The sequence below is a fragment of the Miniopterus schreibersii genome, assembly GCF_964146895.1.
Source record: "Miniopterus schreibersii genome assembly, chromosome: 5".
Taxonomy (NCBI): Eukaryota; Metazoa; Chordata; class Mammalia; order Chiroptera; family Miniopteridae; genus Miniopterus; species Miniopterus schreibersii.
This window is the reverse complement of record NC_138106.1, coordinates 8070807-8088490: the sequence shown is the minus strand read 5'-3', so window position 1 is coordinate 8088490 and position 17684 is coordinate 8070807. Positions and strand designations below refer to the sequence as shown.

At 47.0% G+C, this 17684-nt stretch overlaps 1 protein-coding gene across 1 annotated transcript in view; it reads left to right on the top strand.

Annotated features, from left to right (window-relative positions):
- DOP1B (DOP1 leucine zipper like protein B) overlaps positions 1-17684 on the top strand; it is a 72767-nt gene that overhangs the window by 9912 nt on the left and 45171 nt on the right. The window contains exons 3-9 of the mRNA XM_081137908.1: positions 7901-8082; positions 8400-8570; positions 12738-12927; positions 14691-14789; positions 15099-15222; positions 16841-16950; positions 17157-17271. Of these exons, the coding sequence (XP_080994034.1) occupies positions 7901-8082; positions 8400-8570; positions 12738-12927; positions 14691-14789; positions 15099-15222; positions 16841-16950; positions 17157-17271 (991 nt within the window). The remainder of the gene's footprint in view (positions 1-7900; positions 8083-8399; positions 8571-12737; positions 12928-14690; positions 14790-15098; positions 15223-16840; positions 16951-17156; positions 17272-17684) is intronic.

The window sequence follows — 17684 nt, the reverse complement described above, 5'->3', positions numbered from 1 at the left end:
CCTTCTCAAAGCAGAGCCTCCTCACTGTGGCATTTCAGACTAGTGCTAAGGCATTGTGGGCAGAGTGTAGAAGGAGTGCAGAGACCAGTGAATTACGCTGGCCCTTTGCAGATCAGCTCCAAGACCCCTTCTACCTGAAAACTCACTGTGTCTGGACTGCATCCTGATGTTTACCCTTGTCCTGATCAGCTGCTCCTCTCTGTTCAGTAGTATTAGTTCATTTTTTTTATATATATATATCTTTATTGATTTCAGAGAGAGGAAGGGAGAGGGAGAGAGAGAGATGGAAACATCAATGATGAGAGAGTCATTGATCGGCTGCCTAGCCCACAACCTGGGCATGTGCCCTGACCGGGAATCAAACCAAGATCTCCTGGATCCTAGGTCGATGCTCAACTGCTGAGCCACACCCGGCCGGGCAGTAGTATTAGTTCAGATACAAGTGTCTTTAGTTTGGGATCTGCATGAGTTTGCATGGGTTGCCCTAACAAAATACCACAGACCAGACGACTTGACAGAAATTAACTTGCTCATAGTTCTGGAGGCTGGAAGCCCAAGATCAAGACATTGGCAGATTTGGTGTCTACTGAGGCCTCTCTCCTTGGCTTGTAGGTGGTGCCTCCTCACTTCGTCCTCAAGTGGTCTTCCCTTTGTGTGTGTCTGTGTCCTAATCTCTCGTCTTATAAGGACACCAGTCATATTGGATTAAGACCCCACACTAATGACCTCATTTTATCTTAATCACTACTTTAAAAGCCATATCTGTAAATACAGTCTGAGGTGCTAGGGCTTAGGATTTCAACATAGGAGTTTCAGGGACACAAATCAGCCAATAACAGGGTGTGGCAGTGAAATACAGATTATCTCTGCACATATACATTTTTGTGAAAAACTCATTTCTAATGGAAGCCCAGATGGTTTTTCATCAGTGCCTTATGTTATGGGAGAGAGTAGAGTGTTATTTAATCTTTTATAACTGGCCAGGAGCACCGTGAAGAACTTCACTTCTCACATGTAGTAATACCGTATACCTGAAACTGCCTAGTCGCTCAGGGCAGCCTTCCCAATTGTCTTAGTCTGTTCAGGGTGCTGATACCAAACGCCATAAACCGGGTGACTTAACAGAAATTAACTTGCTCACAGTCCTGGAGGCTGGAAGTCCAAGATGAAGGTGTCAGCAGATTCAGTGTCAAGTCCTGCTTCCTGGTTCGTAGTCTGTGTCCTCTCTCTGGGGTCTCTTTTATAAGAACACTCATCCTGTTCATGGGGGCTCTACTCTCATGACCTAATCCCCTCCCAGAGGCCCCACCTCCTAATTCATCGTATTGGGGGACAAAGATATTCAGACCATAGCACCATGGTCTGTGCCCTACCTGCTGCACCGCACAAGCTCTGCACCAGCATCTTTGTGGGGGCTGTGTTGCAGGGTGTCTTTTGGGGGGCTCATCCCTCCAGGGTGGGCTTTCCCATGTGTCCCCTTGTGAGGGTCCTTCCAGCCCTACCCCCACTGAGACGCAATTTGAATTGCTGCTCCTAACCCCACTGGACCAGACTGACGAGCCAGTGACCTGAAGTTGGGCCTGAGCTCCTCTTTGTCTTTGTGATGCCTGGTTCCATCTTGTCATCTCACATTTAGGCCCCATCTATTGGAGTACGTATGATACTTTGGTTTGGGGCAATTATTTTAGTTGTTTCTTAGCAACTTTTTGCTGCTGTCTGGGATGGTGACCTTGAGGGTGGAAGTGTCAGATAAGCAGATGGTAGGGACATATTGGAATGACACAGACCTTAGTGCCTTCTGAGAAGAGACCAAATTGAAAGGATGTTGTTGGCAATTAGGGACCCTTTCACTTTGGAGTAAAGTCAACCTGTGCCTTTGCAGGACACAGTGGAGAGCACAGGCCCATTTGTTTCTGGTAGTTTTGATGTTCTTGGCACCAGAATCTAAAAGATGCAGCTAATAGTGTGCCGGTGGAGCTCTCATTCCCAGTGTGTAGCAGCCTGCTCACTGTTCACTCCTCCTCCCTTTGGTAGGTGACGTGTGGGGGCTCAGATGACATTATTGTTTCATCCCGGATCCCGCAAGGAGCTGAGACTTGGCAAGGGCGTTGCTGGCTCGGGGTTGTAGAGGTGCCTGCCTGTGAGCCGCTCAGACACTGAGTCTGACATGCTCCTTCTGGAAAGAGCATTTCTCTGCTGAAAGGAGTCTGCTGTACTTTCAGTAATTCATAGCTCACATAGTCCATTCATTCTGCGTGTGGGCAAAGGATAATTTTGCCATTTTCAGATCTGCCAGAGGGATAGACATAGTCCAGATTTAGACAGATGAATTATTTCTCCAATAATCTAATGACAAAAACTTGTACAGCAGAACTGAATGTATGGATAAAGGAATGTTGTGGAAGGAACTTTGTGGTCCACTTACATTTTATAAATTTTGTCAAGAAAGTTGTGAAGCCAGAAATTTCATATCAGGCCATGGGAAGGAAGGTGTTGTGAGCTGAATTGAGTGTCCCTCCTAAATTCCTATTTCAAAGCCCTAACCCAGCGTGACTGTATCTGGCACTAGGGTCTTCAGGAGGTAAGTAAGGTTAAATGAGGTCGTAATGTGGGACCCTAATCTGATAGGACTGTGGCCTTATATGAGGGAGAGACAGAGGTCAGTCACTCCTCCAGGTGAGGACACAGCAAGAAGATGCCCATCTACAAACCAGGAGAAGAGCTGAATCAGCCGACACCTTGTTCTTGGCCTTCCGGCCACCAGAACTGCGAAAAATAAATGCCTACTGTTTAAGCCCCCAGTCTGTGGTACTTAGTTACTGTAGCTTAAGTAGACTATTACTACTAAGTTAAATTTAGCTGTTTTTTAAAAAGGACAGTTGATTGAACATGAATATCAATATTCAAGCTTGTATTTGAGCCAAATGTAGACACTCTTATTTAATTATCTTTTTAAAATAGTCTTATTTCATCTTTTTTTTTTTTTACAGCTTTATTGACATACAGTGCATTCTACATATATTTAAAGAGTATAATTTGATGGGTTTGACATGTATTTTCCTGTGAAACCATCACCATGTGAAGACAGTGGACATGTATCCATCACGCCCGGAAGTTTCCTTGTGCCCTTTGTTGTTTCCCCACCCCCACCCCCAGGCAACCGCTGAACTGCTTTCCATCACTATAGATTAGCTTGTGTTTTCTAAAATTTTATACAAACAGAATCAAACAGTATGTTCTCTCTTTTTCCCTTTCTCCCTCCCTCTCTCTCTCTCTTTCTTTCTGGCTTCTCTCACTCAGCAAAACTCTCTTGAGAGCTGTCCAAGTTGCTGGTATTGCTAGTCCACTCTTTTTTATTGCTGAGTAGGATTCCGAGGACACACTCCCTTTGTTTTATCTATTTCACTGTTAATGGACATTTGGGTTGCTTCCAGTAGGTATATATTTTTTTAAAAAACTGCCACATTGCCCGGCCAGGCATGACTCAGTGGTTGAGCATCTACCTAGGATCCAGGAGATTGGGGTTTGATTCCCAGTCAGGGCACATGCCCGGGCTGCGGGCTTAATCTCCAGTGGGAGGCATGCAGGAGGCAGCCAATCAATGACTCTCATCATTGATGTTTTTATATCTCTCCCTCTCCCTTCCTCTCTCTGAAATCAATAAAGATATATTAAATAAATAAATAATAAAATCAAATAATATTTTAAAAACAAACAAAACTGCCACGTTGCATTCCAAAGTGGTTGTATCATTTTGCACCCACCAGCAGTGTGCGAGAACCCCGCTTCTCCCACATCCTCGTCAGCACACGGTGTGGGCAGTCTTTTTATTTCAGCCGTTCGAGTGTCATAATAGCTCCTTGTGCCCTTTGCTTTTCCCAAATGACTAATGATTAGAGGGTTAATTCATGATTGTAAATTTGTTTTAATTCTATAGAAATACAACACAGAGATAACTATAAGAATCTTCACTGTTCTATTGTATCCAACACCAAAAGATTGGAGGCTGCCCTTGTCAGTAGAGAGGTGGCAGTGGAGTAAGCCAGGATATAACAGTGTAATGACATATGCAGCCATCCAAGTGGCTGCTTGTTACCCATTGTTTTTCAAGTCTGTAATCCTCCAGTTGCTGCCATTTAACTCCTTTTCCTGATGAAGACACTGAAGCTCAGACTTGCTTGAGGCCTCCCAGCTCCACAGACAGTACTTCAGCTGAGCCAGGGCTGCTGCGAGGCCCCGAGGCAGGGTCAGGGGTGAGGGTGTGGATGTCAGGGAGTGTAAGCAGCTGCGCCGCAGTCGGAAATGAAGGAAACACAAGTCGGGGAACATGGAAAGTGAGCCAGCCAGCCATCTAAAGTTTCTACGTGGGAAAATGGGAAACATGGGTGATTGTGGTGAGGGTGAGTGGCTTTTACAGTCTACTTTTGTAGTAAATTCAGGAGGACAGAATAAAGAGCAGTTTTTGAACCTGTGTGCTATACACTTACTGTCTTCTGTGAGACAGCACGTCAGTTTCCAGGTCACCTTAACCAAGAGATTGGGAGGGGCCCTGGCTTTCCTGTCGTGTGTGCCTGTGTGCTCGTGGGCGTTCAGTGTTAACCCTCATGTGCTGGGGAAGTGGAAATGGACTGAAACTTGGCATAATTCAGTTCCTTTTTGAGTCTAATCCACATAACCCACCGATGAGTAGGTGATGGCACATTTTCTGTGTGCAAAGCTGGCACATCAGCCTAGTCAGGTCGCCTGTGATGGGCTGCACTGCTGATGAAAGGTGGGGCTCTGGCTCGCACACAGGTCTGGCTGATTGGGAGCCCGGGCCCCTCATCGTGTTCCCTGGGCTCTTTCTCATGAGATCAACAGAGTGCTCTGTCCACAGCCTAGCCAACCGGTTGAACTGTTCAAAATGAGTTTGTGAAAGTGCCAGGCCCAGGGCTTCAGCAGGATTGTTCCTCCCCGACATTTAGTTAGTACCAGCTGCACGTCAGCCACCGCTGTGCCAACCTCCGAGGCCTGGCCTGGTATTTGCCCAGAAAGTGCAAGTTAATATTCACTGTAATAATACAGTAAAGCTGACTCAAAAGAAACAAAGAAATTTTTAAAAGAAAACAATGTATTCTAATGTGTGTCTAAGTGATGCAGAAGGTAGAGTTAACCAGAGCACCCTGCTGGTGGCTTTATTGCTGGCTGGGGTCTTGGGACATGGCTATTGTAACCGTGGTGAGACTTAACTGATCAAGTGCCTTGCATGCCATACAGGTGGTGACATTTTTGAGAAGGAAGCTCCTTGTTTACAGAGGAGTCAAACAGGTGTCATCCCCCAGTTAAACAAGAGCTGACCTCACTGGCTACCTGTGAAATCCCCACCCCGTATTGTGCCTTTTTCTCTAGTTGTCTCTTGTCAACCCCCCTTCCCCCAAGCTGGCAGGGTGGCCAAGCCACTGCTGTTTCAGGTAAGGCATGACACTCTCTGCCATCAGTACTTGGCCTACTTTAATGTGGGAAGTCCTGGCCAGTCCTGTTATTACCGAGCCTCTGTTCTGTTTTCATTCTTTCTGGAAGGGCAGGCATGTTGGTGGCCTGTGGAAAATACTTAATGAGTGTTCAGGCTGCTGCCACCTGGCCAGGCTTACTCACTGTACTACTTGGTTTTTTGGCATGAAACAAACATCCTTATAAAGCTGGCCGACTTCCAGATGGAAGACATTCTGGTATTTTACCATTTGCTTCGTGAGAGACATGCTCTTAAACTGGCTTGTTTGCATTTATTGACGAGCACCTGGCGTTCTGAAGTCAGCACTCACTCGGTGCTTTGCTCTCTTCTAGGAACTTTTAAAGGAGACAGTTTTTTTTCTTTTTTGGGGACAGTAAAATATACATAACAAAACCATTTTTAGGTATAGAGTTCAGTGACTTTCAGTGTATTCACACCCTCGTGCAAAGCATCACGACCATCTCTCTCTCTGGAACTTTTCCATCTTCCCAAACTGAAACTCTGTACCCAATAAACATGCGCTCCCCCTTCCCCAGCCCCTGGCACCCACCATCCTGCTTTCTATGTCTATGAATGTTGCTGCTCTAGGAACCTCATGTAAGTGGTATCACACAGTATCTGTCCTTTTGTGACTGGCTTGTTTAGAATAATGTCTTCAAGTTCATCCATGTGTAACAGGAGCCAGAGTGTCCTTCCTTTTTAAGGCTGTGTCACAGCCATTGTGTGTACCACATTTGTTTGCAGGATGATCACCAACCAACTGAGCCACACCAGCCATGGCTAGTTTCTTTTTTTTTTTTAATATATCTTTATTGATTTCAGAGAGAAGGGACAGGGGAAGAGAGAGAGATAGAAACATCAATGATGAGAGAGTCATTGATCGCCTGCCTCCTGCACACCCTCGACTGGGGATGGAGCCGGCAACACAGGCATGTGCCCTGACCGGGAATCAGACCGCAATCTCCTGGATCCTAGGTTGACGCTCAACCGCTGAGCCACGCCTGGCCGGGCATAGTTTATCTCTTTTTTTAAGTGTAGTTTAATTGTATTTGAAAGTTCAGTTAGACCGCAGGCTTCTGATAAAAAATATTCTTTTCCTTCTCTTCCCTTTACCTCCTACACAGCCTCAGTATTTATTTTAGAGGTGGGATCATTTTGCTTGTTTATAAAAATAAAGCTATCATGTCCTAAGACTGGATTGTCCTGGGGCCAGCTGTTCTGACTCACGGGCAGAGTACAGTTGGCATTGTCCGCGTCTGCCACTTCCTCTAGGTGGCCTCCTGTGCTGTAGGCACAGAGAGCTGAAGACAACACAGAGAGAGAGAGACAGACCTGCCCTCGAGTGGCCACCCCCTAAGTCAGACTGTTAGGCAGGTAATTGCTAGAACGGCGTTGTAAGTTGGTGATAAATGAGCACACAGAACCCGGTGGAGGAGAAACTAAATGTGGGCGGGGGACCATTCTGCCTCCACGAGGGGCGCACCGAGCTGGTTTCATGTGAAGAAAATTAGCAGGAAGGAAGGCCGTTCAGGCAGAGGGGCAGCCAGAGGCCACATAGGCCTGTGTTAGAGTGTGCGGCTGAAGCAGGCAGGAGTTATGCTTTGGAGGCCTTTGAGTGGCTCTTTTAAGAAGTGTGGACTTCACCCTGTAGGCCTTCATTAAATATTTGTGTTATGTCCACCGTAATGACAGACACTCAGTATTACAAGATTGAGTCATGAGGACCCACCCAGCCATGGTGCTTGGGGCCTTGATGTTCGGCGTTGACTGCTCACACTGCCGGTAAGCAGATAGCCAAGGATGCTTCAGCACAGATGAGGCCCCTGTCCCACTTGGGGACACACAGCCCTGGAGCCGACAGGGTTCTGTGTTTTAGCTGTGGAACCGATTGGTGAAGGTGCCAGGAGTCACAGCCTAGAAGTGTCCCCACCTGTCTCCTCTGGGGAGCCACCTGGCTGTGACGGGGTGATTGAGACCTCTTCCTCTCCTTGGGCAGAAATGCAGGGGCTCCCAGAGAGCACCGAGTCCTAACAGGGATGGGAGGTCACCTTGTTCCACACAGAATGCATGTGCCTGTTCTGTATAGACTGGGCCTCCCCAGACAAGCGCACTGCCCACACCTGTGCACAGTGCCCATGTGTGGCTGAGAAGCTGGACTGACAGTGACAAAGTCACTTTGAAGGAGACATTTTTCCCTTGCTCTCGAGTCTGGAGCCTGCCTCATCCCCAGCATTACCGGAGGCGTCCCCGACACTGTGTCCTGGAGCCTGACTTATGGCCCCCTGGGCCCTCCCGTGCAGTCCCTCTGTCCTTCTGTCTCATCTCTCACAGCCACCTGGGGCCTGCTGGTGTGTTCCATTGTCAGCATCACCACCTTCTTCCTCATGCATTTCTCCTCTTGTTTCCCAGGCTCTTCAGAGTAACCTGAAGTATTCCTTGCTGCCACGACGGCTCCTCATCAGCAAGAGATTGGCTCAGTGCCTGCACCCTGCCCTGCCCAGTGGTGTGCACCTGAAAGCCCTGGAAACCTATGAGATTATCTTTAAAATTGTGGGGACCAAATGGCTGGCCAAGGATTTGTTCCTGTACAGGTACGCTGGCTTCCCCAGTGTTCCATTTTATTATCCAAGTACCCCATGTTTCAGTTGACAAGATCCATGAATGGTAAGCTAGCAGAATTCAGAGGGTATGCAGCGGGCCACCTTCTGGGGCACGTCCTCCCATGTCTCTTTAAGGGATGTGGGTGCATGCTGCCCAGTGGCCTGCACTTTGCTGACCATCGTATGTCGTGACCATCTCAGAGCAGGCAGGAGTCTACATCTCTAGTTTAATCAACTGTCTGGCTGATCATTTGGAATTTCCGAGTAGGTGTCTCACTCACCCCTTCTCTCCCCGTTTCTTCCTGAAGCTGTGGGCTGTTTCCTCTCTTGGCGCACGCAGCCATGTCAGTGAGGCCCGTGCTGCTTGGCCTGTATGAGAAGTACTTCCTCCCACTGCAGAAGCTGCTCCTGCCCAGTCTCCAGGCCTTCATCATCGGCCTGCTGCCCGGCCTGGAGGAGGGCTCGGAGATCTACGACAGGTGGGTCTCAGCCTCGCTGACACCTCTGCCCCATCCAGGCTGGTGGCCAAGCCACTGTGTCTTATGTCACTGCTGTGTAAGAATCTGGGGAAAAGTGCAGAGATGCATGAAGCAGGGCGAGGTGCAGAAGTGGGGTGGACGGTTTACATTTGTGCTGGTCTCTACTTGACCAAATACCATGTTCTCCTGAGAATACCTCCGTTTACAGATAAGAAGCAGGAAAGTCTCACAGTCCACAGTGACAGAGATGGGGTCCTGACCCACGATTGGCAGATCCTGAAGTCCTTCCCCTTCCCGCCATACTAGGCTGCTTCTCAGTAGGAAAGCAAGGCCAAGTCTCCTTGATGGGTAGGGCTTGAAAAGGTGATGCTAAGCAGGATAGCTTGACCCATTTCAGCAGCACTTGGAGAAATTTGTGAAGCTGACACGCATAAGTCATGCAGGCGTGTTTTTTGTTGTTGTTTTTTAAATATCTTTATTGATTTCAGACAGAGGAAGGGAGAGGAGAGAGAGAGAGAAACATCAATGATGAGAGAGTCGTCATTGATCGGCTGCCTCCTGCACGCCCCCGACTGGGGATCGAGCCTGCAACAAAGGAATGTGCCCTGACTGGGAATTGAACCACGATCTCCTGTATCCTAGGCCGATGCTCAACTGCTGAGCCACGCCCGGCTGGGCCGTGCAGGCGTTTTGCTCACTGCTTAGGAGTGGGAGAAAGTAGACATCCATTCAGACTTGAGTATACACAGTGTCCTGTTTTTCTGGGGAACTAAATGTAGGAACGCATGCCCAGCAGAGTGACTGCTCGGAGTGATGCCAGTGATCAGCCTCTATTCATGTGACCTGCTTTCAGAGCCCATGTGCAGCCTGACTAGGGGGTTTAGAAATCTTGTGCTTGCAATAGTTTCCATTTGATTACACAACCCTCTGCTCGAATTGCTTCCACGCTAGGTCCCCAGTCACACAACCTTTGCCTTGGTGTTGGTGGTGATTTGGGGGAGGAGGGTGCAGGGGTAGAATTAAGGAATTCATCCAAAGTCTACTTGGAGCCCTCTCCTAAACTCAAGGGAACAAAATAATCAGAATGACTTAAGGGCGTGTGCTAGTGATTTAGGGTGTGTTTAAATCACGAGCATCTGTGCTAGGATTTGACCGAGCTCACAAGGAATTTAAGCCTGACCATTTCCAGCTGTCCTGTAGAGCAAGTGAGTGGAGCTTTCCATTCCCAGTGGAGAATCAACGGGTGGAGTCACTAGAATCCACTTCCTTAGGAGGCAGTCTGTCTTGTTGCCATTTTAAAGCCTGACCACTGTGGGCTGTGGCTGCACATGGTGAGGTGTGTGGTTAATGGAAGGTCAAGGTCAAGCTCACATAGGAGTCAACAAGAGGACCTTTACCAGACTTGTCTTTTGGCTCCTAGACTCAGGCTTTTCCTAGAAGCTCTGGCCCATTCATGCTGTCCAAACAGATACGTGTGCATTTGTGTGCGTGCACATGCTGGGGCAGATGTGTGTACAAGTGCTTTTTCAGTTGTCTGATAGATGAACACCAGTTCCCAAAATGTGCTGCATTTTTAAAAATCTGTCAGTGAATGATAGCAGAAGTGTGTCAATAGTTGGGGTGTCTTTGTGTGTCCTCTTAGTTGATAAATGAGCGTCATCTGAACAGTTGCTAAAGTTGCATAACAAACATTGTAATTCCTTTACATTGAACCAAAAGCTGAGTAAAGCTGCATGAGTTACTGAGTAAATGTGGCTGTGACAAGGAACCAAGTCCACTGTCTGCAGCCCAGAAGGTATTCGTTACCAGCTTTCCAAGGCAGCCGATTGAGGTTTCTTTCTCATATCGATGTTTTTCTCTCTCTCTCTCTCAAAATCAGTTTTTGAAAAATGAAATTTAAAGCTGCACTTATTTAATAAAAATTAGCCAATGTACTCAATATTGAAGAAGGGACAGTGTGTGTGACATTACCAGACTTTGTGACAGTGGAAACCCTCTTCAGTGGATCAGCTCAAGCGGCAGTGTTCGTGGAATGCACTTTGGGAAGATGCGGTGTAAGCAAAGGGGGCATCGTGATGTGTGCGCGGCAGTGTTGGTGGGTTTTCTCTCAGTGGCAGGCTTCTTGGGAGAGAGATGCTGGAGAGAGAGGAGCACTCCAGGGCTTCCTAAACTAATCTGATGCTGTAGGAATCTCTTCCTAGCTCAGGCCATCCTGTCCGTGCAGGGGACACAGCCCCATCTTCCCAACATACTGTAACTGCAGCTGCTGAGTGTTGTTTCTGCCCTAAGTTAGGCCTTTGCTGCATCGTCCAGAGCTGGGCATAGGAAAGATAAGCTCTGTGTGCTCGATACCTTCAGCTGCTAAGCCATCCTGCGTGCTTTTCCTAAATGCTTGGCTGTTACTCAGGCCTCTTCATCTTTATTTTTTCTGAGAAGATGAAACTGCATCATTTGTGACAAATATTTTATTATTAAACAAAATTTCAATAACTTTATTAATATGATAAATTTATATTAGACAAAAAGCCAAATAGTCTTGAGAATCATTTAAAAAAATGTTTTTTATTAATATTTAGAGAGAGGAAGGGGGGAAGAGAGAAGAAACATTGATTTGTTATTCCACTTATTTATGCATTCATTGGTTGCTTCTTGTATGTGCCCTTACTGGAGATCGAACCCGCAACCTTAGTGAATCGGGACGATGCTCTAACCAACTGAGCTACCTGGCCAGAGCTGTAGAATTCATTTTTAATGTAAAAAGGTTGTAGACTTTATGTCTGAAGTGTTTTTGTATACACTGAATTGATTATTGAAAAGTAAGCTGAAGACAGTTTGGGTTATAGTAAAAGGGGAAGAGTGGCATTCATCTGACAGATGTTTCAAGTGCCAGGTGTGTGTCAGCCACTCATCTGGGGCCCAGAAATGCGTCAGCAAAAAGAGCTGACCTGACAGTAATGGTAGGTGATGTTGCCTGAGCCCGGATCTGTTCTCCTGGGCCGAGAATTTTTCACGAGACTCACGTCATTCTGGCAATATCTCCCATCTCCCCATTCTGTAGCGGAAAGCTGACATGCATAGAGATTAAACCTACCCTGGGGACCACAGCCAGGAAGCAGACACAAGATTCAGACACTAGAAACCCCCATAGACCACCACACTCCACCGGGCTGGTCCTTTTCCTAACTGTGACTGTTTACTGTCTAATTTGCAAATAGAAAGTGTGAGAAATGGCACGCTTTAGGATTCTGAGTCAGGTCATTAAGTGAAGTTCCTTTGTGGCGATTTGCCTCTGCTGTTTTATTGGCAGATGCTGTCACCTCCCTGCCAGCTTTGTCTTCGCTGTTGATAGGGACGATGCCTTAGTCTGCTGCAGGTGCAGCACCGAGCGCAGGAGGGCCTGGCTGTAGTTGGCGTCAGGGAAAAACAAGCCCTGATCCACCGATGACACTGTTGCTGATGGACATAGGTGAAACTGCTGACGTGGTGTCACGGGAGAGACCTAGATAAAGACAGGTGAATACACGTCGGTCTCGGCAGAACTTCCCAGAGTGGGAGTCACTGTATGGAGGTGCTGTGGGCACAGTGACAGAAAACTTCATCTCAGGCTTTATGGAACTTGCAGAGGAGTGGGAGGCCCAGGTGGATTTGTCCCCAGTATTTCTGAAGTCAAATATCATTTAGTGCATTTTTGGCTGTGCTCAAGTTGGGAGCATCTTTATTATTATAAAGTCTCCAATCAGTCACATCAACCATTTTTTTTGACGTGTTAATGACTCCTTATGCTTTGATATAAAGTGGCTGCTCTGCTTGTCCCCTTTCTGGTGGTGGCCCCACCCTTGTGTAAAGAAGTGAGGCATCCACCAGATGGATCTTGCTGCTGCAGTGCTGTGGTGACTGACGCAGCCACCACCCCGCTGCCTGTTGGCTAGGAAGTTGTAACTCTCAGGATATGTGTGTTTTAGCAGATTCAGATTCAGTGACAATGGCAGGTAGACAAACACAGAAAGACAAGAGATGGCAGCGGCTCAGAATGTTGAGGATGATGGTGTTTCCACCCACAGCCAGGGAGAATGACCTGGGCTGTTCATGGAGCGTTCTCGGAGCAGCACAGTGAGACGTGGGCATGTGGGAAACTAGCCCTTAAATTCTTTAATCTCTTGTCCACAGAACAGATGCTTTGCTCCTGAGACTGTCCCTGGTGGTCGGCAAAGAGGTGTTTTATGCTGCCCTGTGGGGAAGTGTCCTGGCGAGTCCATCCATCCGCCTGCCCGCCTCGCTCTTTGTGGTGGGCCACATTAGCAGGGACTTGCCTGGCAAGGAGCAGAAGTACATGCTGGGGACAAATTACCAGCTCACGGTGGGTACTCACTCCTCACTGGGGGTGTGGGGGGCCACCGGACACGCAGGCACAGGTTGTCACTGGGGCTTCAAAGGGACATTAGGGAGCAGCGGGGACTTGAAGTCAGAGTGTGTGTAATGAGCGGCTGAGCCAGAAGAGGAGATGTCTTCATGCACAAGGAAACCCTGGGGGGGGGAGGGATGTTGTTTTTAACACATACATTACGATGTATATATTCAAATAAGTGTTCACAGCTGAAGAGGGCCCTTCTGGAGCCCCCGCTTTTCAGCAGTACGGTTAGCTGCAATGTACCCAGAGAGCCTTGCACAGACTGCTGCTTTATAAAATCCTGTTTTCTTCCTCTGTCCTGAGTTGCACTGACCGCCGCCTCCACGTGAGGGTTCTCCTCTCGCCACTGCCTAGGTCCCTCCCCAGCCACACCCTCCTCTCTGGCTGCTCTCAAACCTAGATTGTTGGGGTTCCTCGGGTGTCCGTCTCCTGTGCTTTCGAGGACAGCTGTCTTTCCTGGCAATGACACGCCTGGGAACTTCCCAGGTCTTGGTCTCTTCTCTCCACCTCCTGTGTTTAAGGGCCTGCTGTCTATCGCCATCTAGTGGTGTTCCCATGCTTCAAACTTAAAATGTTGGAAATGGAATTCTGCTGTAAGCAAGTTGGCAACTTGGTGTGAATTAGTTACCCCTCAGTCCATTCCCCTTTGCAAAGTGGGGATAATAGATCTTCCTCAGGACACTGAGGGTTAAGTGACCAGATTGATGACAAGCACCTACATAGTGCTTAGAACACAGGAGAGCCCATAAATACGTTCTGGTCTCTCCTGCCTGCCAGTACCACTTCTCTTTCTCTCCATTTTCATGGTCCTGCTCCAGCTTCTTCAGTTTTGCTTACTGACCATAACAATTTCTAACTGGTTTTTCCCTTTCCCATTCTCAACCCATCCCCTCCCTTTAATTACTAAGAGATTTGCATAGCTTTGCTTATGTCTACACTGTGCTTAAAAAATATCTGGCTTCCTGTTGCCTAACATCCAAACTCAAGAGTATTCTTAACAGTCTGCTCCCAACCCACCAAATACCTAACTCTCCCCTTCAGGCCCCCTCCACTCCCAGAGCCACTGCCCAGCCCGACCTCGGACTGCTAGGATGCTGTGTTTGCTCCTGAGGGCCTCTCTTGCACTCACCGCCCGTCCCTTCTTCAGCGGCCTCAGTGGAGATGCTTTGTGTCCTTCAGGCTCAGCTTTCCCACATCGTCATTGTTTTTCCAGAAGAAAGAGCTCTCCTCTCTTCTGAATCCTCATAGCTTTTTATTGGCATTTGTCTTACAGCTCTCATCATCTATTATGCAACTGTGTGCACCTTCTGTACTCAGAAAAGACACTTGAAATAGATACTGAATTGGTTTGGAGGCCATTTGACAGAATGTCTTTGGAGTTTGAGTTTAGCCAAAAGTTTCTATTAGAACCCAAAGACATTCCTTTCTGGAATCATGGAATTTGAGGTCTCAGAGCCCGACCGTCTGGTCCATAGCCCTCCAACTCTGAGGTGAACAGGTGAAGGCTGCAGCTGACCAGCCTCCCGATGTCACACAGCCCCAGCGTCTAGAACTAGAGCCCAGGTTTCCCACTTTTCCCACATTTCCCTTGTTCTTTTCCTCATGATTCAACACGGTGGAAAAGCTGCCTTCATTTCTGTGACTAACAAGTAGCCTGCAAATGACATTAACCGTCTTAGGAATGAAACGTCCGTATCATTTATCATTTATAGGTAAAGGCTTTATGTGCATCACTGTTGGACTCAAATGTTCTGGTGCAAAGAAATAATCTGGAAATCGTTCTCTTCTTCTTCCCATTCTATACCTGTCTGGTGAGTTGATCGTGTTCTTACCGAGAAGTTGCTGGTATTTCCCGAGGAGGCAGGGTGGGCAGGGGAGACATTAGTTGTTTGTCTCGGGAGGTGAGCAGCCACTCAGTGATCACCATTTGCTTTCAGCCTCTGAAAGGTCCTTGTTCACTTTTGTGAGGATGGTGATCACATAGCAAAAATGGAATAGCTCCTGTCCCTGGGCCCCGTGGAGAACTGCCTTTTTAAGAGAAAACTCTGGAGACTGTAAGGAAGGGCCGCATGTCAGAACGTCAGTAACAGACTTGACCGTCTCCTCTGTCCTCCTGATAGGATTCCCAGGAGAGAACCATTTCCCTGCTCAGACCCGATATTGTGCGGATTCTCTCAGCTGCCACCCAGACCCTGCTGCGAAGAGATATGTCTCTAAACAGAAGACTTTACGCATGGTTACTAGGTACTGGGAAGTATGCAATAACTGAATGTTAAAGTGAAACCCTCCTGCTGGTTTTTGGCATAAACTTCGAACCTGGTGGCACATTTCTGAGTCCTGATGTTTGGAAATGTAACACAGTGCATGTGGCACTGGGCAGCTGGGTTCTCCTGCCCACACCGCAGCTCTGCTTAGTTTGCAGCTGTACTTTCAAAATAGGGAAATAATAAATGAGATTTTAAAAACAGTAACTGAATTCCATTTTAAGAAACTTGAAATACCACAAAACTGTAGCTCAACAGTACTCAAGTAGAAGCCAGTTGTTCTGGGGAAATTTCACAGGGTGAGGGCGTGTGAGAGAAAACCCACAAACGTGTGAAAGAAGGTTTTGTATAGATGGGAATGTGTGTGGCTTTGGGATGTTCAGGAGATACTTGGATAATTTTGGGAGAGTATGAGGCATGCGTTTCTGTGTTTCACAGCCTGTAAACTTGTAGGAAAATAGCCCCTGACTATTGGTCAGAAGCCTTCACAGGGAAGTCATGGGTTGAAAGAGTAGTACCTTCATGACTTTATAAATTCCCATATTCATGTACTTAAGAAAGGATGGCCTAGAAAGCAATTTTGAAAGTACTCTACAGCTTTTTTTTTTTTTTTTAAAGATTTTCTTTTTCTAGAGCAGTTTTAGGCTCACAGCAAAATTAAGAGGATGGGAGGTACAGAGATTTTCCATACACCCCCTATTCCTGCACAGGCACAGCCTCCCCGTCATTAGCATGCCCCCCAGAGTGGTACATTTGTTACGGTTAATGAACCTACACTGACATGTTCATCTCCCAGAGTCTGTAGTTTCCATTAGGGTTCACTCTTGGTGTAGTACATTTAGTGGGTTTGTATCCACCAACATAGCATCATACAGAGTAGTATCACTGCTCCCCAAATCCTCAGTGCTTCACAGCTTTTAGTTACCCCCAACATGTAGATCTTATCACACCAAAGTCAGAAAGTTCTCTTGACCCTTTCTCCCCTCTCTTACCCTCATTATAAAAGTTTCAGAAGTCACTGCATGGAAGCTTATAAAGGATTTTAAGATGAGTACTTACAGGCCCTTTAAGCATTTTTATCAAAAGGATGATTTTGTTAAATGCATAGCTGCCTCTTAGTGGGGCTTGTCTTGCTGTGTGTAGCGAGGACCAGGAGCCCAGTTTAGTGCTTGATCACTTAGCCACAGCCCCAGGGGCCTCAGGTTCTTTGCTTATATCATGAGGATGCTGTTCCTTGCCCTGAGGACCTCACAGACTTGCCCAGGGCTCAAAAGAAGGATACATAGATGAGAATACCTTGATTTCACATAACGCTGTACAAATAAACACTGGTTTTTAAGAAATAATTCTGTTAGGTCCTGGTAAGCACACCTGTCAAAGACAGTTGGGTTGAATTCTTGGGACAGACTAAATTGGTGCCCATTGAGATGGAATTCTGTTTGTTAGCACACCATGTACCTTGGTCTTGCTGGATTTGGTTTTGTTTTATGTCGAGGAATTAGATTTTTAGAAATATCGTAGCATGAGACCTTTGCACAGTGCGATGCACTTTATAAGTATAGATCTCTTCCCAGCTCATGATGCTTGTTCTTTTATAGGTTCAGATATCAAAGGAAATACCATCGTGCCGGAATCAGAAATCTCAAATTCTTACGAAGACCAGTCCTCATATTTTTTTGAAAAATATTCTAAGGATCTTTTAATTGAGGTAAAGGAGGGTCCCTGGAAAGTCAACTCTTAATTCCTGCAGGACCTCAAAGTAGACATCGGGCATGTTCCTTGGGACACGGTTAGGAAAAGCCTGTATACTCAGGGCAGTGCCCCTGGTTTCCTTTCTGTCCCAGAGAACCACCAATAATGTCATGCTTCACTGTATACAATATCCTAATATGTGGCTTTTAAAAAAAAAAATAGGGCCTGGCTGAGCTGTTGCACCAGGAGCTCTCTGACGCTGACGCCGAGGAACGCCACTCCGCGTACCTGAGGCCTTTCCGCATCCTGGTCAGCCTGCTGGACAAGCCGGAAATAGGTACACAGCATAGGCCAGAAACGAGTGCCCATTTTCAGGGAATTGAAGCGCGGTGAGGGGCAGTCAGCACGCCTTTCAAATAATATTTTTTTTAAAGTTCTTTTTATGTATTATTATTATTTTTAAAATATATCTTTATTGATTTCAGAGAGAGGAAAGGAGAGGGAGAGAGAGAGAGAAACATCAATGATGAGAGAGTCATTGATCGGCTGCCTCAAGCCCAAAACCCGGGCCTGTGCCCTGACCGGGAATCGAACCCCGATCGCCTGGATCCCAGGTCGACGCTCAACCGCTGAGCCACGCCTGGCCGGGCCCAAATATAATTTAACCTTTGGAATGTCAGCATCTTGAAGTACTTTATTCATGTTATGAGGTTTGATTATCATATCTGGGTACCACTTAAAAGTTTTGAA